The 25058-nt window shown below is 39.9% G+C and overlaps 1 protein-coding gene across 8 annotated transcripts in view; it reads left to right on the top strand.

Moving 5' to 3' along the window:
• Positions 1 to 25058, top strand: part of LOC138738452 (rab GTPase-activating protein 1) — a 256049-nt gene that overhangs the window by 45388 nt on the left and 185603 nt on the right. For all 8 annotated transcript variants that reach the window (XM_069888749.1, XM_069888718.1, XM_069888692.1 and 5 more), the window contains 4 exons: positions 3010 to 3247; positions 12046 to 12253; positions 15639 to 15813; positions 16009 to 16166. In XM_069888749.1, coding sequence (XP_069744850.1) covers positions 3064 to 3247; positions 12046 to 12253; positions 15639 to 15813; positions 16009 to 16166 — 725 coding nt within the window. In that variant the 5' untranslated portion in view covers positions 3010 to 3063. The remainder of the gene's footprint in view (positions 1 to 3009; positions 3248 to 12045; positions 12254 to 15638; positions 15814 to 16008; positions 16167 to 25058) is intronic.

Below are 25058 nucleotides of genomic sequence, written 5' to 3'. Positions count from 1 at the left end.
TTCCATTCATCATGTGTTCCTTAATCTAGTCTGCCTTTCTGCCTGCTGGTGTGATTTTCTTTTATTTGGTTCTCTTCGCCCATGTAATACTTCTGTTGTGTTCGAATCTCTGCCCCTGAAAAGGTATTAATCAGCAGCGAGCCCTGTGGTTTAATTCACTTCAATTGCATGCAGCTGTATGTACAGTTGATGCACAAGGAAAGATAGTCTTGACATCAGGATGGCAGTGGTAGTTTTATTGAGGATGATGATAGAATTGGAATGGAAATGAAGCAATAAAGTAGCAGGTCAAGATCAGCCATTTGTTATTCTGTTAAACTTATTTTCTCTAAATTACATCGTAGTAGGATTGAGCTGTCTATGACCAATGGAAAGGAAAAACAAAACTTCAAAGCATGTTCATGACAATTACATGACAATAAAAAGGAGCTTCTCTTCAAAGTTTAAGATGGCAATCCCGTGCTGAGCAGAGCTTGACCATGATGGGAAGAAAGAGGTGGAAATTGTGAGGGAGATTGATGGACGTAGTGAAAACATTCATGGCTTTAACATGGAAAAGAGTTATGGAATGTGCAGATTAGCTGAGAGAGGTTTGAGAACTAAAATAAAATGGGGAGAGCCCATTGATCCCAGCAAGGTTAGAAGTTGGTGAAGAAATGCCTGGAACAGAGGAAATATTCTTAATTAAGGAAATAAACTGAGCAAACAAAACTTGGAGATATTGTAATGAAAGCACAAGGTGTAAGTAGTTTCTCTTTTAATTCAAGTGGAAGCCAGTGAGTCTAAAGTTCCTGCCCATTTCATGATGGAAAAGCAAAACCTCGGAGAAATGCAATGAATTTTAAAATGTAAGCCATAAAATGTATCAGAGTAGAAAGAAAACTTTTCCGTTATGGTGATTGTGGAATTTTATGGAGACTTTATGTAGCACTGCAATGCAGCAGATAGTACTGCTGCCTTATAGATCCAGTCACCCATGTTTGAACTGGACTTTGGGTGTTCTCTCTGTCGACTACATTTTCTCCTGCAACCATGCAAGTTTTCATGGTTGCCTTGGTTTTCTCCATGTCCGGATACTTGCTGAAAGTAATTGGCAAGAATAAAGGAGAGTTGATGAACTTTTGAACAGGTTAGAGGAAAAGAAGTGGAATGAAGCTGATAAAATTGCACTGCTCGGAACCAGTATGGGCTGGATAGACTGAATGGCCTTCTCAAAGTTCAAGGTTCAATTTATTGTCATGTAATAAAAACATTGTCACATTACATTAAATTGCTTTTGCCTGCTGTAAGGCAGACAAATTTGCCATTGGCAGAAATTTCCTGAAGAGCGTTTTACAGTTAAAGAAAGAGAGCAAAAGAGAGTTTTTCCAAGAGTCACCGAGTGTCTGTGGATTTGCCTTCAGCGTTCCTGCAGCTGTCCAGTCCAAACCATCAGCAATCTGAGCTCCAGATCCGAACCTCCGACATGATCAGGAACCCTTCAGTGCCATCGACACCTCCTTACATCCTGGTTTTGATACCTGGTACCCTTTCAGCCAGTTTTGAGCTAGTCTCCAGCAGTCCACAGCCTGATGTGCGTCCCTTGACCGCAGTCGCCAGCAGTCTGCCACCTCCATGGGTTCCTCACCTCGAGTCACCAGCAGCCCACCACCTGCGTGTCTTTCAACAGAAGAGCCTCTCCATGGTCTGCCGATGTGGTCACCATCCCGTGGGTCATCTCCTCTGCTTCTTCTTCTCGGGCAGGGAGTGACTCCCTGTTTTATGGTCCAGTCCTTCCCTTTCCTGGAGTCTGCAACCCCTTGTGGCCTGCTGCTGATCATAGGCATTGTCATCTTGGGCGCAGATCCTGCGGTTGCATGTTTGTAAATAAAACTACCGTCGGCTCCTTTAACGGGCTGTCAAAGCCTGTACGGAACTGATGGCAATAAGATTGGGCAGTTGGACCCCACAGAGTGTTGTGTCTCTGCTCCCCGCTCTCCATGGGTCCGCACCAGCAGCAGCGCTGTCGTTACAACAGCTCTGGCAGCGCTGCCATCTTCAAACTTTGTTGCACTATGTAAATTTGTTCAGGAAAGCAGGCAGTTGTGACATTGTGGTCTTTTGAAATTTGCTTCATCTCTGTCAGATGAATGAAATGGTGAAGTTTGGAGGGCTCAATAGCAATAAAATCCCAACCTGAACACTTGATTACAAAGAAAATGTTAACAAGGATTTCTGTAGGAAATGCTAATGTAGGACCTTTCCTCGAACATATGATCTATGTGCTAATTTTATTGTTTTGCTGGGGTGAATTTCCACTTGCTTTGTACTTTAAATAATTTAAAAGCTGGAAAGTGTGAGGAAGACCCTCCCTCCACCAAAGGAGAGCCCCAATTCTACAAGTGATTTACAGTAAGCTGCACATGGTTGTTTTCTAGATTTTCAATGAACTTGTGTTAACATCCAGTACTCTTGATATTGAGTATCTCTGAAGTTCCTTGGGCTTTCCTCCCTCCTCTGATCTGACCATTTTATTTTTGGGGTTTCTGAAATTATGCTTTATCACAATTTCCTGCAGCCACTGCTACTTGCTGAAATAGCACTCTATCTTCCTGTTCAGTTTCAGTCAGTGGTTCCTGGTAGTGTGATCAAAAAATGTCATCTGCTTTGGATGTAGGTTGCACTGCAGTTGAAGGGGTTGACCCTGTATGTGAGTGCATTGTATTAATGGATATATATGAATCTTAGATATTGTACTCATCTTGGCATTTTAATATGTATAAAACATCCCTTTTAAAGTATTTAATGTTTGATTTTTCACTTGTTTTGATGATTCTTTTGGAGCTGCCATTGTATTTCTGTGATAGAGTAAATATGCCTTAAACTGTCATACCAGAAATTTAGAGCTAGCTTTCTCTTAAATCCGTTACAAAAGTAAAATGTACTTGAGGGTATGCAATTAAAAATACTGTTTGAATTCATTTACAGTATCATTTATTATTAAAGTTTGCCTACATTGTGTGCTCATAGATAGTGGGAAATGGAAGTGAACAGCAACTCCAGAAGGAACTGGAAGATGTATTAATGGACTCATCAATGGAAGGTCAAACAGGTGCTGGCGAACCTTCAGAAGCAATGCCAGCTTCTGCAACGAGCGAGGAGTCGCTGACTGAGGATATTTCCTTAACTCCATCACCTGTGTATTCAGGATTAATGGTAATGCCCCAGAAACCAACAATGAGCCTGCCAATTAAACCCACACAGGAAGGTAAGCAGAATAGTAAAAATTGCTCCTGAACCAGTGATTCTGAAGGAAGCAGAAACTGCTGAGTAGGTCATGTGTTATAATTTGATTGCGTTTTCTGACAAGGTTATGAGGATGATTGAGGGTACAGCAGTGGATGCTGTGTATGTGGAGTTGAGCAAGGCATTTGACAAGGTTCTTTGATCCAAAGGAGAATCATAATGATTTGGAAAATTGGATTTGGATACAGCGGGATACAAATCTGTTGGAAATATGGGCAGAAAAATGACAGATGTGCTTTGGCAGGTCAGAATTAAGGGAAAATTAGAGTAAGTGGCAGACCCTTGGGAGGATTGATGCACGGGGTATTTTCTGGTATGTCCACCACTCCTTGAAAGTAAAGAAAATGTGTGACTTGCTTGCGAGTTATTGGGTGGAATATTGAGTGTAAAGTCACCAAGTCGTGCTGCAGCTATATAAAACTGAAGTATTGAGTGCATTCTGATTGCTGCATTGCAGGAAGGATGTAGAAGTTTTGGAGAGGGTCAGAAGAGGTTCACCAGGATGTGGCCTGGATTAGAGTATTAGCTATAAAGAGAGGTGAGACAAACTGATTTTTTTTTTCTCCCTCTCTGGAGCATCAAAGACTGATAGAGGTGGTACTGTTTCTGTGCTATACTGCTGTGTATGGTACTTCTCTATTATGGGTGGAGTTGGGATAAGGAGGGGAGGGTGAGAGGAATGAAATTTTGCTATAAATGTAGCAAATTTATTACATTTTATCCAAAAAGCTGTTATTGTAGGAGGTTTGGGGAGTAACATTCTCTATCATTAAACTAGTGTTAGAATTCATTAACATGATGCAGGAATGTTTTCTGATTCGCTTCACAACTAGTATGTTTTTTCAGTTTAATTGAATCCCCATGTTTTCAGATGTCTCCCAGCTGATCTCCCTCACAGCCACTTTGTAACAGTTAAGTCACAGCATGCTATTCTAGAGGCCTGCACTAACAATTTGAAGGGGCAAGTTCCCTGCAATTCACATCATCAAAATTCAGATTTATAAAATTACTACTAAATCAGGAGGTATAAAAATGAGAGAAATATTCCATGCCTGCCACGCCTGGTCCATATGTGATATCATTCAGTTTCCACCGGAAGAACTACTGCAGTTCAAGATGTTGGTTTTTCACCACTTTTAAGATTAAAAAAAAAATGCTGGCCGCTGAGTGAATAAATAAAACATGGGAGAAGTTTCCATAGTGCCTCCAAGGGTCGAGCCATGTAACTAATGTTATGTTTACTGTAATGTCATTCATGGCATTTTCGTACAGTACTTCTTGCAACTTTATGGAAGGAATAAGACTAGGCCAGCTCATGGACCATCCCATTATTCTCATTTCCCTCATCAATTTCTTTGTAACCTGCTCTCATGCCCATAAACGATCCCGATTCTTTTAATCGTCACGTACATTAGAAGTAATTTGCAATTGCCAGTTAGTTTTTACAACCAGCCTGTCTTGGGATATGAGAGAAAATTGTAGTGCCAGAGAGAATCTACACTTTTACAGGGAGAATATACCAAAGCCCATTGGAGGCACCTGGAGTTTTGAGGTAGCAATATACTCATGTCTGCCCTTGGCCTCATGTGGTGCCAAACAAAGGCCATCTGCAAATTTGGGGAAACAAAACCTTATGTTCCGTCTCAGCAGACTCCCACTGGGTGACTCCAATTTCCATTAACCTCTTTCCTGTGTGTGTCTCTCTCTCTTTTCCTATCCCTCTGTCTCCTTTCCTCCAGCTCGCCTCCCCTCACTTCTGTCTGAGAGCTCCCCTCTACCCCAATCACCGCAGCTTTTTTCTCATTCCCACCTATATCCACCTCTTCCCTGTTAGACTCTGTAACTCCCCCTGTCCTTTCCTCTCCCCACTATATTTTTTTATTGGGTATCTACCTGTTTTTGCTTATACTGACAAAGGGCACAGGCCTGAAATGTTGATTGCTCTTTGCATCCTATGGATGCTGCTAGCCTGCTGAGCTTCTCCAGTACATTTGTATATTGCACTTGAAAATGGGCTGCTAGGAGTAGTGACGCAAGGTGATATGATTGTGGCATGAACTTGCAGGGAATAAAGGAATATGGATCATGTTCAAGCAGAAGAGTTTTAGTTTAATTGGGACATTACGTTCAGTGAAGACACAAGGGCTGAAAGGCCAGTTACTGTGCTGTACTGTGTTCTATAAATCTGCTGAGGTATTCCCCTGAGGACTAGTGTCATAGTTATGGAGATGGCCTGAAAAGGAGGGTTTACCTGTTAGGAGATGTTCATTGAACCTCCTTTCAAGATCTTATCAGAAGATGTTACTTTGAAACTAGATTTAATTGTAACATGCTAGTGATATGTTTTTTTTAAATGGCAAGTAAAGGAAGTGAGTAGGAATAAGCAAGGCCCCATAATGCCACGGATATCACTCCTCTTGACCATAAACAAGTGACTTTTCATTTTTGTCATCTTTGCTGGAGAGAGAATTTTTTGACTTTGATGGAGAATAAATTGTTAATCCAGCTCAATGGTCAGTATGGGAATTAATTTACTGTTGAGTTATATATCAGTTAGTTTCTTGGATGAAATTGTTAGTGTTCTTTCTTATAAGCATACAACTCGGAAGGAAGAATATCTGGAACATGTATTTGAGTGAGTTTATGTCTCCTTTCTGCCATTAATTTGATGTCATTGTTTTGATTTTTTTATTGAAAAGCTGCTTCACTGACCCTTGATTGAATTTTCTATTTTGCAGTATTTAGTATTGTAATGCGAGCTAGATAGGTATTTATGATGAGAGAAAGACAAACTGCAATGCTGGACAGGCAGGAAGCTGGCAGGATCGAACCAGTTACTGGTTACATACAGCACCCAGTCCCCTCTTGAATGTTTCCTACTATCACATATAGACATTTCTTTGTAACGGGTGACATCTTGACCTAATGAAAGATGAGTGTATCAAAAGTTCTGAGAGAAATGGGTTCAACAACCATATGAATCCTCTGAAGGGACTCTTTTTCCCTTTTTTAATAATGGAGTTGGACGTAGTTCCTCTTTGCTTACCTTTGCAGGGCAAGCAAAAGAAAGCTTCTCGTATCTTTGCTCTTGGCAATAAATTGAATCTTAAGGTTTGTCAGTTCCTTTGTCTAGTCTGTTGCTAACGTTGTAACTCCAGGTAATAATTTTGTGATGTGCCTAGTATAGAACACTACAGAAAGCACGCCATTTAGCCCTTCTAGTCTGTGTCAACCATCATTCCGTTAGTCCTATTGACCTGCTCCCATTCCATAACTCTCTAGACCTCTCCCATCCATGTATTTATCCAATTTATTCTTCAAACTTATGATCGAGCCCGCATTCACCATATACTTGCAGAAACCCTTCAGGTTTACCTTCATATTATTGGCCAAAGCAACCTCATTAGCTCCCCGTTGCTTTAACTTGCTATATACCTCTCTCTCTTATTCTTAACCAGATCGCAAATATCTCTTGAAAACCAAGGTTCTCTATGCCTGTTAACTTTGCCTTTAATCCTGAAAGGAACATGCAGACTCTACACTCTCAAAATTTCACCTTTGAAGGGCTTTCACTTACTGAATACATCCTTGCCAGTAAACAACATACCCCATACCACCCTTCAATTCAAGGATCAGACCTATCTTTCTCTATAATTAACTTGAAACTAATGACATTATGGACATTGGACCCAAAATGTTCACCTACACATACATCTGTCACCTGACCCATCTGGTTCCTTAATAAGAGATCCTCTCTCGTTGGTACCTTTTATAAATTGAATTAGAAAACTTTCCTGAACACATTTGACAAACTCCAGGCCTTTCACATTATGGGAGTCCAAGTCAATATTTGGAAAGTTAAAATCTCTCCCATCCCCAATCTCCTCTCCCTCTCTACCTATGCTGGAGTGTGGTTCTTGGGGGAGATGAAAAACCAAAGGAAAGCAACCTGTGACCAATTTCAGGAAAAAAACTTTGGAAAGTTTCTTCCCAACTCCCTAGTGGCAATTGAGCAAAACTCCAGGAGATCACTGTAAATAGTGATATACTGCCAGCAAAGCTCTTTCTAATATTATACAACAATTTAGACCAATAACAAGAAGAAAGTAAAAGAAAATTAATCCTCCAGGTCTTGCTGGCCTGACCTCTCTCCGCGGTTTCTGCTGCTACAACTGGGCCTGGGCTCTGCGCCGCAAGCCTGAATATTCAAATAATAGCTGAAAGAAAGAAAGGGCAAGCACAAGTGGTCATTTCTGATTATAAATACAGATGGAAGAAAAAACAATCCATCTGGAGTTGGAGTTTCAACATTATCCTTCAGATTGCCAAACCAACGACGAGGTTTAAAACAAAAAGAGTACTGGAGAACTAGGGGTCAAGTGGCATCAGTGGGAGAGGATGAATTGTCAGTGTTTTGGGTCAGTCCCTTCATCAAGATGAGCTTGCATTTGCTCTCAATGTAACAGTGCAAAAGGGATGATTTATTAAAAGGACAGACAACTGGAAAATCAGAGTTGCTTCTTGAACCTGCCCTGCCTTATTGATTAATATTATCTGTGTTTACAAATCTTGTTTCCACACTGGCCTGTCTGTCCTGGCCCTTCTCCACTGCCAGAGTGAGGCCCAGTGTAAACTAGACAAAAAACATCTCGTATTCTGCCTGGGCAGTTTACAGCTCAGTGATATGAAGGTAGAATTTTCTAATTTCTCTCTTCTGTACCTCTTCTGATTTTCCCTCCCCCCTCTTATTTAGATTCCCTTTCCACCCATTTCCCCCCATCCCAACCTCTTTGGTATTATCTCCTTCTACCCCCCCTCCTAGGAATTCTCTCTTTCTCAACTCTTTCCCTTCTCCTTGGTTCCATCTGACCTCTCTATGCCACCATTGTCACCTATTCCTGTTAGATTCCAGCACTGCTCGCATTTGATTTCCAGTTACCCACTCAACTTCTTCCTCCACCTGAACGCTTTTTTCCCCTCTCTCTTCCTTCGTCTGAGATCTGCCTCTCCTGTGCTTCAGTTTGCCATGTTTCAAGTCTACATGGTTCACCAATCACATGAGGCCCCGTCCATTTGCCAATCTCAATAAATGGCTTCAGCCCTAAATGCCAACTATCTGGGTCTCCCATTGATGCTGCTAGACTTGCTGAGTTCCTCAAGTAGATTGTGTTTGGCTTCAGATTCCAATGTCTACAGTCAACTGTAGTAAAATTTCAACTGTTGGCTCATCTAGTATCTGTCCAACTCTCCCTTAAAAATATTCAGTGAAAAGAGTTCCAAAGAAGTTTGAGAGGAAAAATATCACCTTAAATGAAGAACTTTTTAAGCAAATTCCTATTCGTAGATTATTCCACAAGTGAAAACATCCTTTCTACATCCACCATATTAAATATAACTCAGGATTTACATTTAGACATGCAGCACAGTAACAGATCCTTTCAGCCCATGAGCAAGTGCTGCCCAATTACACCCAATTGATGTACAACCCCAGTATGTTTTGAGTGGTGGGAGGAAAATGGTTTCCTCTCCCAGACACTGGGAGAATGTATAAACTCCTTACACCACAATTCTAACCTGGGATGCTGGCATGCCACCCTCGCTTCAGTCTAGTCAGTTCTTGTAGTGTGAGTCTTGAGTTACACGATATGGAAATAGGACCAACACCATTAGGAATGAAATGGCAGAAATGGGTAACTCCACTTGATCACAGTTCTGGTGGTTTTGGCATTGTTTTAGTGTATTACTGCACTCTGCTGGCTATTATCTTGCTAATTCAACACAAACATGTTTTATTGTTTCAAAAGCCCAGCTCCATCTCCAATCGATCGGTCCATGAGCACTTTTTAATATAGGCCCTCCCAATTTTACAAACTCCTAACATGTGGGCACTCCACACATGCCAACAAGCTCGGTTTTTTTATTATCAATATAATTTAACATATAACTTAATTTTTTTTATGAAGTACTTGTTGGTGCATATGTACATTGTTTATTCTATATGACAATAAACTTATCATTAACATTTTATAAATATTATTGATCTGGTTTGAACTTAATTTCGCGGGGAAAAAATTTACATGTAACTTCCCCGCAGTAGTTGACTTTTATGAACACAAATTGCCAGTTTCCCAGAGGGAAGCCATTTACGAGAGTTGCTTTGGAAGTTGACAAGCAATCACTTCTATTGATGCTTGTGCAGTGATACTCAGTGTTACAGCCACTGATACTTCAATCTCAGATTAAATCAGTCTGTTAATTAAATGGAGAAGAATTGCCACATGCTGTGGTGCAGAGAAGCCTTTGAGTGCTTATACGTGAATTGTGAACAGTTATTTTGCGGGTGCAGTGGGTAATCAAGAAGGTAAATGGGAATATTGGCCTTCATTGCTGAGGGATTGAATTTAAGAGCAGGGAAGTTCTGCTGCACTGTACAGGGTTCTGGTGAGGTTGCACCTGGAGTACTGCATGGAATTCTGGTCTTTCTTGAGAAAAGATTTACTGATTTTGGAGACTGCTGTGGAGATTCCCCATGTTGATTCTGGAAATGAGAGGGTGAGCTTATGAGAGATGTGGTATTCTGGATGATACTCATTGAAGTTTAGAATGACAAAAGAGAGAGATCTCGTGTCAACTTAAGAAAACAATAGGTAAGATGGAAGCAGGGAGGTTGTTTCCACTGGTAGGAGATACTAGAACTCGGGGATGTAGACTCAAGATTCAGAGAAGTAGATTTAAGACCGATGAGGAGGAACTGCTCCCAGAGAGGAGTGAATCTGTGGAAATGTCCCAATAAAACTGTAAAAGCAGCCTCATTCAATGTATTTGGGACAGATTTTTTTTAATAGCATTGAGGATTATGGAGATCAAGACTAGCCATGATCTGGTTAAATGGCAGATCAGACCTGATGGGTGACTCCTGCTCCTATTTCTCATGCTCTTATCCAAAGCCTGCGTTAAGCATAGGACATCCTGTTTTTTTTTTCCATTGCAACTAGGATGGAGAAGATGATAAATAAATGTTCATGATAATTGCCCCTCATCAATGCCATCTCTGTCAATACTGGATATTGTATCAATTGGTTTTGTGTAATGTCTGACTTGTGATCAACATGGGTGGCTGTAACAACAGAATCCATTCATAACTCAGGACAGTCTGTAATTTGTATTAAAGAGGAACAAATATTGGATGAAAATTAAGAAATATAATTAAAATTTAGTTAGAACTATAATGGAAAATCATTGTTAATTTAAAGACTATGCTACTTATAATAAAAATGTGTTGCAGGAATCATTTAATGTTAGAGATGGTGCACGGAAATAAACATTTTCTGTGGGGGGAGTCAATTTCAGCTAAAATAGTCTGATTTTTACCAAGCAATGCTAGTTGTTATTACAGAATTTGTCACTCTAACCTGAGATTAACTTTGACTGCAGCATCTTTCATGGCAGGGAGAGTTCATGGGAGTCTGCATTGAATCCACTCAGATGAAAGGCTGCATTAAGACAGATGGCACATGAGTGATACTGGAAAGCTTGTGTAAAGATGTAGATCTTGAGTGTGATGTACTAAAGAAATTACATTTCTAAACCACATTTGTCAAAATTGAGTTAAATGGATCTCAGGATAAGGAATGAAATTGAAAGAGCAGAAAAGGTGTGGTTTAGAAGAAGGTGAAGGTTGAGGGAGTCCTGTGCAGGTTTGAAAACAACAGTGAGAATTTCAAAATCATTTTGGACCAAGATGTCTAATGTAGGGCAATGACACAGGATGTGGGTGAATGATACAGGATAGGATATGGCCAAGAGTTGTGGGCAAGCTGAAGTGTGCAGGATATGCTGGCAGCAAAGCAATGAAAGATTGTTTTTCAAAGTTGCAGAGGAATAGATTAGGGTTTCAACAGCAGATGAGTGGCATTTGCACAAATACATTAATAGTGAGCACATGATCGAGAGATCCCAGACAGCTTGGTTCCAGTTAAGACTCTGCCTGGAAGGATTGGGATCGTTAGGAGGGTTGCCTTGCCCATTTTCCTCCTCCCATCCCGTGCAATTTTACTGAAGGAGATGAAGCTTAATTCGCTGAATGCAACCTGACATCAAAGTTAGAGATGCGCATGAGATGTTGGAATTAAGGTACAGGAGAAACTTACAGCAGTGCATCCAAAGCATTCAGATTTGTAAAGTGCAAAGAGAGCTTGGAAAAAAAAATTGAAGAGGTAGATAAAATTCTTCTGCTAAAACTTGTGGTGATCTGCTCTGATTCAGACTGTGCCTATTTGTCAACTGGAGCTAAATCAATGTTGAGAACTGGATTATCTCTGCTTCTGAAGCTGCTTGGCTTTCTATAGGGAGGTGAAACCTGAATGGCCAAGTCTTTGTGGTAAACAATCATCAATTTAAAAAGAATTTTGAGTGAGAAATGAATGGAATTTTATACAATTAATATTTTAACATGTAAATGCTTAAAACTGCAAATCCTTATCTAAACTTTTCAGGATTTTCATATTTTGTCAAATACCTTTAGCAAGGATTAAATTCCCAAGAAGCCTTGTTGCTAATAGGTGGCAGGTCATGCAGAGAACCTTCATTAGCAGTTAATTAAGTTTATTTCATGCAAAATCCCTATTTTGTTCCAGCTTGGACTTTGAAAGTTATCCTAATTAAGTTAAAGTAGCTAATAAACAGATACATCCAAGAATGAGCAGTGGGAGCTTCCTCTAATACAAGTTACAATAACATGACAATTTTTTATTTGAACAGCCAGTTCTTCAGATTCTAGCCCCTCTACACCGATTCCAGATGAAGACAGTATTTTGTTCAGCAAACTAACGTACTTGGGATGTGCTTCAGTGAATGCCCCCAGGAGTGAGGTTGAAGCACTCCGGATGATGTCCATTCTGCGAAGCCAATGCCAGGTCCCTTTAGACGTGACCATCTCAGTGCCGAATGTTTCAGAAGGAATTGTGAGGTGAGGATTCGGGGTGTTCACCTTGTGATGTGAATCAACTAAACTGCAACTGCTTCACAGAGTGGGAATACATCTGTTGCTATTTTGTGATTCTTAAAGTGAATGATAATGAAGGAATCTTCAAACCCTGGAAAAAAATTGAAGTTATATTGAACACAATTTCATCGTCAAATTTTCCCTGAACCAGGGAATGTTTTCTCCACCTGAATTTCAAATAAATAAGGTTATGGATGAAACTGAACCATAAGATTCCAAAGCAGGCCAATCAGCCCGTTGAGTCCGCTCTGCCATTCCATCTTGAGTTAATCCATTCACCCACTCAGTCCACTCCCCTGCCATCTCCCCATAAACTTTGATGCCCTGAGTATTCAGAAACCTATCAATCTGTCTTAAATACACCCACAGCTACCCATGGCAGCAAATTCCAGAGGTTCACCTCTGGCTAAAAAAGTCCTCCACATCTGTTTTAAATGGGTGCTCTTCGTTCCTGAAGTTGTGCTTTCTTGTCTGGGAGTGGGAAACAACTTTGCCACATCTACTCTGTCACTCTGTCCAAGTCTTTCAACATTCAAAATGCTTCTGAGGACTCTCCTCATTCTTCTGAATTCCAAGACATATAGTCCAAGAGCCAGAAAACATTCCTCATATGCTAATCCCTTCATTCCAAGAATAATTCTTGTATACTTTCTCTGAACCCTCTCTAATGCCAGCACATCCTTAGTTAAATAAGGATCCCAAAACTGTACCACGTGTTCCATGTGAGGCCTCACCAGTCTCAACATCACACCTCTGCTCTTGTATCAAGTTCTTTAGATTCGGGGGAAGTGCCTGCAAAATGGAGAGTGGCTGATGTTGTACCACTTTTTAAAAATGGAGGGAGAGAGAGAATACGGGAAATTATAGACCAGTCAGCCTGACGTCGGTGATGGGGAAGATATTGGAATCCATCATTAAAGGAGAAATAGCAGGACACTTAGGAAGGAATAATAGTATCAGCGCTCGTCAGCATGGGTTCCTTAAAGGAAAATCTCGCATGACTAATCTCCTGGAATTTTTCAAGAACGTAACAAGGAGGGTGGACTCAGGAGAGCCAGTGGATGTGGTGTACTTGGACTTCCAGAAAGCCTTTGATAAGATCCCACACAGGAGGCTAGTTAGCAAAATCATGTTATCAGGGGTAGGGTGCTGTCATGGATAGATGGTTGGTTGAGAAATAGGAAACAAAGGGTTGGGATAAACTGGTAATTTTCTGGATGGCAGGATGTGATGTGTGGGGTCCCGCAGGGGTCGGCGTTGGGTCCTCAGTTGTTTATCATTTCTGTAAATGATTTGGATGGGGGGGGATTAATAACTACATATGCAAATTAGCAGATGACACTAAACTGGGTGGTAGTGTAAAGTGTGAGGAGGATGTCAGGAAATTACAAGGGGACTTGGACAGTTTAGGGGAGTGGGCAGAGAAATGGCAGATGAAGTTTAGTGTGAGTAAATGCGAGGTCCATTTTTGAGGCAGAAACAAGAGAGCAGATTATTATTTAAATGGAGTTAAGCTGAGGAGTTGGGTAATGCAAAGGGATCTGGGCGTACTTGTTCACCAGTTAGTGAAAACTAGCATGCAGGTTCATCAAGCGGAGAAGAAGGCAAACGGTATGTTGGCTTTCATAAAAGAGGGAATTGGAGTATAGGAGTAGAGAATACCTCCCGCAGTTGTACAAGGCCCTGTTGAGACCTCACCTGGAGTATTGCATCCAGTTCTGGTCCCCATATTTAAGAAAGGACATACTTGCTATAGAGGGAATGCAGCGCAGATTTACAAGGTTAGTTCCCGGGATGGCAGGATTGTCATACGTGGATAGGTTAGAAAGACTGGGATTATATGCAATAGAGTTTAGAAGGATGAAGGGAGACATGGTCGAGGTATTTAGGATTATCAAAGGGCTTGACAGGGTGAAATCAGAGTACATGTTCCCAATGATGGGAGAGACTAGGACTAGAGGGCATAGTTTAAGAATTCAGGGAAGGCCATTTAACACAGAAATGAGTAGAATTTTTTTTTTTTACCCAGAGCGTTGTGGATCTGTGGAATGTATTGCCACAGAGGGTGGTGGGGCCAGATTCGCTGGATAGATTTAAGAGAGAGTTGGATAAAAAAGGCTCTTGTGGGCAGGGGAGTTGGATTATAGGGATAGGGTTGGGATTGGTTATTGAAAGAGAAAGGTCAGCCATGATCCGATAAATGGCGGTGCTGGCTCGATGGGTCAATTGGCCTACTCTAGCACTTATTGTCTATAGTATCCCATTCCTCTAGATATGAATGGCAAAATTGCATTTGCCTTTTACATCAGCTGCAAGTTAACCTTTAGGGTATCCTACTCGAGGAGTTCTAAGTCCCTTTGCACCTCTGAATTTTGAGTTTTCGACCCATCCAAATAATAGTCTGACTTTTTATTCCTTCTATCAAAGTGCATGACCGTACACTTTCCAACATCATATTTCATTTTCCACTTATTTGCCCATTCTTCTAATCTGTCTTTCTGCAGACTCTCCATTTCCTCCTCGTAACCTGCCCCTCCACCCATTTTTGTTTTTTGCATCATCTGCAAACTTGGTCACAATCCAATGAACATACAATGTAAAAAGAAGTGGCCCCAACCTTATCTTCACTGATCATGCCAGTTTAACCTTTAGTTTTCTAAGTCTTTTCAACTGAGAAAGACGACCCTTTTACCTTCATCATTCTTGGCTTCTCCATCCCAAGCTCTTTCCTGAACTAAAATCGCTGTGTGCTTCCTTATCCTCTTAGATGTCTTCATCGTGCATTACTTTCTGCCTTGTATTTGATAATTGGAGAAAAATAATTTGTATCCAAACGAAGAAATCTAATGTAGTTAATACTGGGTCTGAGGCTTAAGCAAACTCTTGCAATTTGTGTTTTTGAATGTAAATACAAAATGACAATGTAAACTCTTATTCAGGATTAAGATGTATTTTTCATAAATGATGCTACTTTTTACATTCTGCTTTCTTCTACTCTTCAGCCAAATTATGTAATACAGCGGTTCCTTCATTCTCTTGATAAAGTGGTAAAGAGCAATGGTGTCATGCAGAGGGAATTAATTTCTGGAAGTAATTTACCTATAGAGGGAGATCGGAAAGATAGCAGCTTGTGTGGATATGTGTCAGTCTAGCATTTAACAAATAAGTTTAATCTATATTATTGGAGGAACAAGGGTAGATTTTCTTGCCCTTTTTGCAGATATGTATCGTGTGCTGAGTAAACATGAGAGCATTTTCTAATATCACAGAAGTTTGAGAATTGATAGCATATTATTTTGTAAATTTGTTGGTTGAAGTTGCTCTAATATTTTCTGAATTTTTTTTGCAGACTGCTTGATCCGCAAATAAACACTGAAATAGCAAACTATCCAATCTACAAAATTCTGTTTTGTGTCAGAGGGCATGACAGTACTGCGGAGAGTGATTGCTTTGCATTCACGGAAAGTCACTACAATGCAGAAATTTTCAGAATTCATGTCTTCCGCTGTGAAATACAAGAAGCAGTGAGTCCTGTACTTTTATTACAAGTTGCAAATTTGTTAGAGGTTATAAATGCTTGCATTGCATTACTGTGTTGGGTTATACTTCTGTTCTAGTTGCACTTTGAAATTTTGAATATCCATTCAGAGCATAATACTTTGACTGTAGATTGTAACATGTCATGTGGCTAATTTGTTTCTTTTTGATCCATATTTTAGGTAAGCCGTATTCTATACAGCTTTGCCACAGCCTTTCGACGGTCTGCAAAGCATACGCCCCTCTCATCAAACCCACCAACACTAACCCCCGACAGTGATATATACACATTTACTGTCTCTTTAGAGATAAAGGAAGATGATGGGAAAGGATATTTCAGGTACTTGATGGAGCTTTCATTCTTTTGCATTGTAGCCTTTTGAAGAAACTTGCCACTTTCCACCTGCAGATAGAATCGAGCCACAGGGAGACAGTCTGATCATCTTTGTTGATGGAAGTACATTGAGGGCTATTTTTTTTTTTTCAGTTACAAACAATGATTTGGTTTGAAAAGTTCAAGGATAGCTGGAAATGTAAATTCATACAGTGTAAATCTGTTACTCCCAAGTCATTTAGCTTTTGGTCAGGAGGCTGAGTGGCACATGTTCATCACTTCTGCCATCTCCAGCTTGTTGTAATTCTTACAGTTGGAACCATCGGACCAAGATTGAGCCCAGAATCTGCTGGAGTAACTCAGTTGGTAACAAAGTGAGAATTAAAGTTTAGTTATCTTGCTAATGGTGGAGATTAGCCCTCATCTTTCATCCTTTTCTGTCTTGCTCAGTACCACATTGGCTGGCTGCTTGAGTAGGAGCAGTCAGATCTTGCAAGAAGATTGTTAAAATTAGCATTTAGTGTGCAGATTTAAATTATTCAAAAGTCTCATTTATAATTAGAGATTTGATAGAAATTGAAAATTTATAAAAATGTGCAGATGTTGAAAATCTAACAGGAGGGTTCGGAGTCAGCATCAGGAACTCTGCTGTACCAAGGAGGATAGGGGAGGCCACTGAGCCTGAGGACCCGCTCCTGCCTGGGAGGTCACTCTTCTTGATGACGCTGGGACAAGAAATTCTTCTAACCACTTGCAGCTGGGAAACAGTGGAGCACAGTTTGAAGGGGACAGTTGGAGAGAAAAGTCGATGGGGAAGGCAAAGAAGAAATGGAAAGAGAGGGGAGAGAGTTACCTGAAATGAGGACAATTGTCAATTTAATTTCATGTTGAGTGAATTTTTTTCAACCTGTGAGGTCAGTTTGGCTCCAAAAAATATTTGGATAAATAAGGATTTCTGATTTATTTTGGATATTGGAGAATCCGTCTTTGGATAATCAGAATTGTACTGTATTAATAAACTGTTGTAGCCACACGCTACTTGAAAGAAGACACACACACCTAGTGAAGTCAGGTTAATCTCTGAGTTTTATTAGCGCTCAGGCCCAACTTTTATACTACCATGGCCCCCCCCCCCCCCCGGCTGATGTCACAACATGCATAATAAAAGCGAGTTTCTCCTGTGCGGGTACTTTCCTGCATAATAATGCCCTTCCCTGCATACTGTCCCTGTCTATTGACTGCGCAGCAAGGCCAGTGCCATTTTAGGGTTGCTGGCCTTTAAGCTGCCATTGCCGTACACCCGCCAGTTCGCTTGTTGGGGCGAGTGCCGCTGCATGGGCTGCTGGCCTTTAGTTGTGATCTCCACGGTGGTGAGCTGCCACATGACCCCCTCAAAACCAACAGTATTGTCCTTGTTATTGTCCTTGGAGGTTGGAGGTAAAGCCTCTGCAGCTTCGGTGTCCAACCTGTTCGGCGTGGTGGAGGTGACTCGATCGGGCGCGCTGGGTCCAGGTGTGCCACCTTCAGCCTGTCTGTGGTGAAGACCTCTATCTTGCCTCCAACCTCCGGCTCAAATGTGGCCCCGTTGTTGCGGATTACCTGGAACTTACCTTTGTATGGCCTCTGAAGTGGTGGATGATGTGAACCCTTGTGAATGAAAACGTACTCACAGTCCTGCAGGTCTTTTTTTTTAAACTTTATTTAAGATTTTATAACATGAATAACATATAGGATTATATTTTAAAAAAAATTAAGAATAAAATAATAAAATTACAATGCAATATCAGTAATATAAATAAATTATACCCTCCCCAATAATTATTACACATTAATAACCCAACTCAAATTAGTCCAACTCAAATTAGTCTAACCCCCCTTTCCCCCCAAAATAAAGAGTGAAGAATTAATAAAGTTAATAATATATGTGAGAAAAAAACCCACTTACAAAAAAACAAAAACATAACCGATTAAAATACTAACAAAAAGAAAAGTAATTAATACTAAGATATCAGACTTAAAAAACATATTTAAATCAAACTTAAATGCATATATTTAACAAACGGAGTTAAGATGAAACATATATTTAACTCAAACTTAATATAAAAAATTAGTAAAGTTAGTAAAATTATCTATCAAAAATTCTTAAACAATAATCAATTCTTAAAAAAAAATTGTAGCATGAAAAAAAGATGAAAAAAAACTTTCTCTATATTTCACCAAATATCAACTAACTTCACATCTATCATCATATTAGTCACATAAACCACCATCTTAAAACAAAATTCAAACCTCATTAAGCATTGTACAATTCAATTTTAGTACTCTTCCACCATTTTTCCCTTTTACTCTTGAATAGTTATCCAATAAAAGCTCCAATACCACATTTAAATATCCCCAATCATTACGTTAAAATTCAGATATCCAAATAATAAAAACACATCTACAACGAAATCTATATCTTCAACAAATGGAGCATAAACCACAAACAAAATTCAAGCCTCATTAAGAATTGTACAATTCAATTTATAACTTTCACCATTATTCCCTTCGTTCTATAACTAAAATAGCAAAATAATATACACCAGAATTACCACTCCTTTCACCTTAAAGTTAAAGAAAAAATATAAAAACAACTTATCCATCCCATTCACATTTAAATTTCAGATATTCCTTATCTACTGAATAAACTTTACAAAAAAAAACCCCATCAATTTTTAGTTTTTTAAACAATCAAATACTTTCTTATGTTTTTTTTTATATTTAAACAAAAAAAAAACCCTTCACTCTTTAATCTAATAATACAAAAAAAGGAAAAAAAATGGGTAGGAGGTTAAAAATACCCCCTCCCGTCTAAACCGCACAATGCAGTAACTCCCAAAAAAAATGGGTGTGAGATAACTCACACGTAGCAGATGACTTTCAGGAAATAGTGCCTATCCAGTTCTCTCCCCCAACTCTCACTTCATCTTAAACTAACATCATCATCATTTAATATCCCTTTTTAAAAAAAAAACATTAGAAAAAAAAAGGACAACTCTTCTTTTAATCAGCTCCAACTGCCGAGTCACCCTTTACAACCATTCCTTCTTGGAGCACGGCTCTTTTCTTCCATCTCTTGTCTCCTTAGAGATCGCGGCGGACTATGTCTCTGTTGAAACTGAGTAATTGGCAGCTCTTGAGCAAATGCTATAGCTTCCTTTGAAGAATCAAAGAACTTTGGTTGGCAACCATCTTGAAAAACCTTCAAAACAGCTGGATATCTAAAGGTTGCCTTGTAACCTTTCTTCCACCACAACTCTTTAGCAGGATTGAATTCCCGTCGTTGGAACATAACTTCTTGACTCAAATCCGCATAGAAGAAAACTCGATTATTTTGAATCAACAAGGGTGATTTTCTCTGTTGTGCATTTCTAATAGCCACTCGTAAAATTATTTCTCTGTCGTAATAATTCAAGCAACGAACCAAAACAGGTCTTGGACTTTGACCTGAAATAGGTCTTCTACGTAAGGCTCTGTGAGCACGTTCCAGTATTATACCTTCCGGGAAATGGTCTTGACCCAGCACCTGCGGAATCCATTCAGTAAAAAATTTTCTTGGGTCTGGTCCCTCCATACCTTCCGGCAAACCAATAATCTTTATAAGTCCTGCAGGTCTTTGTGTATGTTGGTCCTCGCATGTCCCTGCCTGGAAGGTGGAGTGGGGGCCAGGTTGCTGACTCTTTCCCTTAGCTTGCTGAGGAACATTGCTGAGTCATCCTGCTGCCTGCCTGGGGATGGTATGAATTCTCCCGGGACCACCAGTAGAGCTCCGTAGATGAGTTCGGCTGAAGAGGTGTTGAGGTCCTCCTTGGGGGCCATGTGATTACCCATGGTAGCTTGTCTACCCAGTTGGGACCTTGGAGACTGATCACGAGTGCAGTTTTGAGGTGCCTGCGGAAGAGCTCCAGCAACCCATTGGACTGTGGGTGGTAGGCTGTTGTGTGATGCAGCTGGGCACCCCATAGGCTGGCGAGGTCGGACCACAGACTGGAGGTTAACTGGGCCCCTCTGTTGGATGTAATTGGGACAGTAACCTGAACCATGCCATCCAGGATAAGATGAGGGCACTGGCACACGAGATAATGGACATGTCTGCCAGCAGGACTGCTTTAGATCACCTGGTGAAGCGGTCAACCATTGTGAACAGTTAGTGGATACCTGCAAGGCTCCTACTATGTCTATGTGGATGTGGTTGAACCTTCATTGTGAGAGCTCAAAGTGCTGACGGGAGGTCTTGGCGTGCTGCTGTATCTTGGTTGTTTGGCACTGTGTGCACGCCTTTGCCCACCTGCTGACCTGCTGCTGCAATCCATGCCACAAGTATTTTGCTAGCCACCAGCTGGACCGTGGTCCTGATGGATGGGTGAGTCAATCCGTAGATGGAGTCAAACCTGTCATCTCCAAGCTGCCAGGACGATGGCTCTGACCTGACTGGTGGCCACATCGCACAGGAGGGTGGTGTTACTTGTGCTGGCTGGGATGACCTGGAACTGCAGTCCCAATGTGGCAGTCCTGTATTGGGGCATCTCCTCATCCTTCTGTTGCGCCTCTGCCAGTGCCACAAAGGCCATTCCCCTTGATAGCATGTGGATACTTTGCTTGGACAGCTTCGGCCACCACGTTGTCCTTGCCGGAGATGTCCCGTACATTTGTAGTGTATTCCGAGATGCAAGACAGGTGTTGTTGCTGGCGGGCTGACCAGGGGTCTGAGATCTTACCCAAGGCGAAAGTTAGGGGCTTGTGATCTGTGAAAGCCATGAAGGACCTTCCCTCTAGGAAGTACCTGAAATGGCAGATGGCTAAAAACAGCACCAGTAGCTCTCTGTCAAAAGTGCTGTATTTCAGTTCAGGAGGCCACCGATATTTGCTGAGAAAAGCCAGCAGCTGCCAACTTCCTTTGATCTGCTGCTCTGTCAGGGCCATTGCAGCATCTGACCTGAGATGTGCCAGGAGAGCAGTGTCTACCAAGGCTTCCTTGGCCTTCACGAAGGTTTCTGCTGTTTCCTCGTACAAGGTGATGCCCTTTGCTTTGCCTGCCATCTGGTCAAACAAGGGCCGCATGATCCAGGCAACTGAGGGGATGAATCTGTGATAGAAATTGATCATCCCCATGAACTCCTATGAAGTCCCTTGGTTATGTCAGTTGGTTGTGTTGGGTCTAGGGAACTTCAAGATAGCCTCCACTTTACACGTTCCTTCCCTGGTTATCATGTGGCCCAGGAAGTTGATGGGCTCCAACCCAAACTGGCATTTGCTGGGTTGATTGTCAGGCCGAACTTGCTCAGTTGGGTGTAGAGGTGTGTCATATGTTCTTGTTGGTTCCTGGTCGCCACCAGGTAGTCGTTCAAGTACACGAAGGTGCCATCCAGAGCTCAGCCCACTGCATCTATGAGTCACTGGAAGGTTTGTGCGGGGTGTTATTTAGCTCCAACGGCATTCTGAGAATTCAAGGTGGTGGTCTTGGGGATATCATGAGGGTGTACCAAGATCTTTTTTTTTAAACTTTATTTAAAATTTTATGACATGAATAAAATAAAAATTACATTTAAAGAAATAATAAAAAATAAGATAATAAAAATTAGAATACTACATCATTAAACTACACAAATTAACCCCCCCAATAATTATAACACAACATTAATCATCTAATTTAAAATTAATCCAACCTTCCCCCCAAAATAAAGAGTGAAGAATTAATTAACAATGTTGTAAATAAAATAGAAAAAACCCAACTTACGAAAAAAAGGATAAAACTTAACAACAAAAAAAATTACTAACAAAAAAATATCAATACTAAAATAATACCCTTAAACATATATTTAAATCAAACATAATTCATATATTTAACAAATGAAATCCACTTTAAAACTAAATTCAAATATTAAAATCATACATCAACCACATATCTGTTATACAAAAAATCATTATTAATAATAAATAAATACAGAATTTCCATTAATACCAAGTTTCCTTTATAATTCATCGAGAGAACAAAAACATCCCTTAGAAAGACAATCAGATAAACTTTTTATTCCCTTCCCCTCCCCTTATATAAAAAAGAAAAAAAAAGAAAAAAAAGTTCAAACTCTTATAAAATTCTCCATATTCTTCATTTACAACATCTTCAAAATTCTCTATCAAAATTAGCTTAATTTTATTAAACTCTTCTCCCTCAATGTATTTGTACTTAATTTTCTTCTTCTTCTTATCACCTTTCCCCTCATCTTCCTCTTCATCTAATTCAACATCCTCAATTTTTGACTTATTATCTTCTGTGACATCATCCTCTTCAAAAAGAAAGAAAAAAGAGAAAACCCCCCCCCCCCCCAAAATAGAGAAAAAAAGGAGAGGAAAAAAAACCTCCTAATTCCCTCTCAATTACAATCAATACAGAGTTTAAAAAATTTTTTTTATTTATTTAAAAAAAAACCTTCACTTCTTAACCCAAAAATTAAAAAGAAAAAAAAAACAGGTCGGAGGTCACAACTACCTCCTCCTGTTTAAACCGCCCAAAGCGGTAACTCCCCCAAAATATTGGGTGTGAGATAACTCACAGGTAGCTGATGACTTCTGGAAACTAGTGCCCACCCAGTTCCCTCTCCCAACTCCCATTTCATTAAACTATCATCATTATTTAAACTATTTAAACTCTTTTCAAAAAAAAGATAAAAGATTTATTTTTTTAAATCAACGTTACCACTTCGATCACCATTGCTTCCATTTCTTTTAAAAATCTGGATACCACCTTGCATCTCTACTCTCTTTGGCGACCTTGAAGGACTACATCGTTCCTGAAACTGCATGATTGGTAGAGACTAAGCAAAGTCCATAACTTCTTTAGGATTGTCAAAGAATTTTGGCTAATTTCCATCCTAAAAAATCTTCAGTACCGCAGAATACCTGAATGTTGCCCTATGTCTTTTTTTCCACAACCGTTCTTTCACAGAATTAAATTCGCGTCGTAATAGCATAGTATTAAATCTCCATCTTGAAGCTTTCTGAACATCTTGTGAACTCAAATATTCTAATAATAATAATGAATGATCCGAAACCAATCTAGCCTTATACTCCACAGATGTAACCCTATCCTGCAAATGTGCTGATATTAAAAAATAATCAATTCTAGAAAAAGAATTATGTCGCGAGGAATAAAAAGAAAAATCTTTCTCTGTAGGATTAACTCTTTGCCAAATATCAATTAAATTCAAATCTGCCATCATATTAATCACTTGGATTGCCATCTTAGACTTCTTAATTACTCTTGAGTACTTATCCAATAAAGGCTCCAACACCACATTCAAATCTCCCCCAACATCACATTAGAGTTCGATTGTCCAAGTAATAAAGACATATCCACAACAAAAGCTGTATCCTCAACATTAGGAGCATAAACATCAAGCAAAGTCCATGCCTCATTAAAGATTGTACAATTTAATTTTAATAATCTTCCACCATTTTTCTCTTCACTCTGTAACTAAAATGGTAGATTCTTATATACCAAAATTGCCACACCTTTTGCCTTAGAATTAAACGAAGAATAAAAAACGTGCCCAACCCATTCACGTTTGAGTTTCAAATATTACTTATCTATTAAATGAGTTTCCTTTGCCATTGCGACCACCATTTCTTCCAGAAATCAAATTCCCTTCTTGCAGCTCTGCCCTCTTTGGAGACTGTGGAGGACTACGTCGTTCCTGGAATTGCGTAATTGGTAAAGACTGAGCAAAATCCATAGCTTCTTTAGGATTATCAAAGAACTTTGGTTGATATCCATCCTGAAAAATCTTCAGTGCCGCAGGGTATCTAAATGTTGCCTTATATCCTTTTTTCCACAATAATTCTTTCACAGAATTAAATTCACGTCATTGAAACATGATTTCCTGACTCAAATCCGGATAGAAGAAAACACGATTACTCTGAACCATCAAAAGAGATTTGTTTTGATGTGCATTTCTAATAGCCATACGTAAAATAGTCTCTCTATCACAGTAATTTAAACAGTGAACCAGAACAGGTCTTGGATTCTGTCCTGAAAAAGGTCTCCTTCTCAAAGCTCTATGAGCCCGTTCCAATATTAAACCTTCAGAAAACTTATCTTGTCCCAACACTTGTGGAATCCATTCAGTGAAAAATTTTCTTGGATCTGGCCCTTCTATGCCTTCTGGCAAGCTGACAATTTTCACATTATTCCATCTGGATTGGTTCTCCAAATAATCAACCTTTTTTGCTAAATTTTTATTCTGAATCTGTAACGTTTCAATTGTTTTATTCACATCTTGCAATTGATCTTGTACATCAGATAATCCTTGATCACACATCTCAAGTCTTTCAATAGTTTCAACTTTAAAAGCTCCATAATCAGCCATCTGTTGAGTATTGACATCCACCAATGCGTTAATCTTAGAAGTAAGATTATTCATAGAATCACCTAAATGCATCATTGAAGAAAATATCTTCGTTCAAGACTCTTGAAAAGTATATCAACATCAGTAGATCCAGACATGGTGGGATTCTGCTGTTCTTGTGGAATCAGAGGACCTTCTATCCCTTCTTTTAATTTAGTAGCTTTTCTTGCAGTTTGACTCCGTGTAAGAGCCCCTGCCACAGACCCCCCAGAAGTATCAGGAGGCTGATGATCAGGGTTATCTTTGATCCAAACCTCCTTTAGAAGCTTCGTTACATCAGTATCTGGAAGAGCTGATATAACTGGTGGTATAGCAGTCAAATAACAACTCTTTAACTCTCCAACTGGTGGCGCCCCAGCTAATTCAGCAGTCAAAGTCTCAGTAGACGTTGTTTGAAATACTGGCATCCGGCCAGCCCTTTGTTCTAAAGGCAGCTGAAAACGACCTTCAGAAA

This window comes from Narcine bancroftii, chromosome 1 (genome assembly GCF_036971445.1).
Source record: "Narcine bancroftii isolate sNarBan1 chromosome 1, sNarBan1.hap1, whole genome shotgun sequence".
NCBI classification, from domain to species: domain Eukaryota; kingdom Metazoa; phylum Chordata; class Chondrichthyes; order Torpediniformes; family Narcinidae; genus Narcine; species Narcine bancroftii.
Note: the sequence above shows the minus strand (reverse complement) of the source record. Positions and strands in the feature narration are given on the sequence as shown.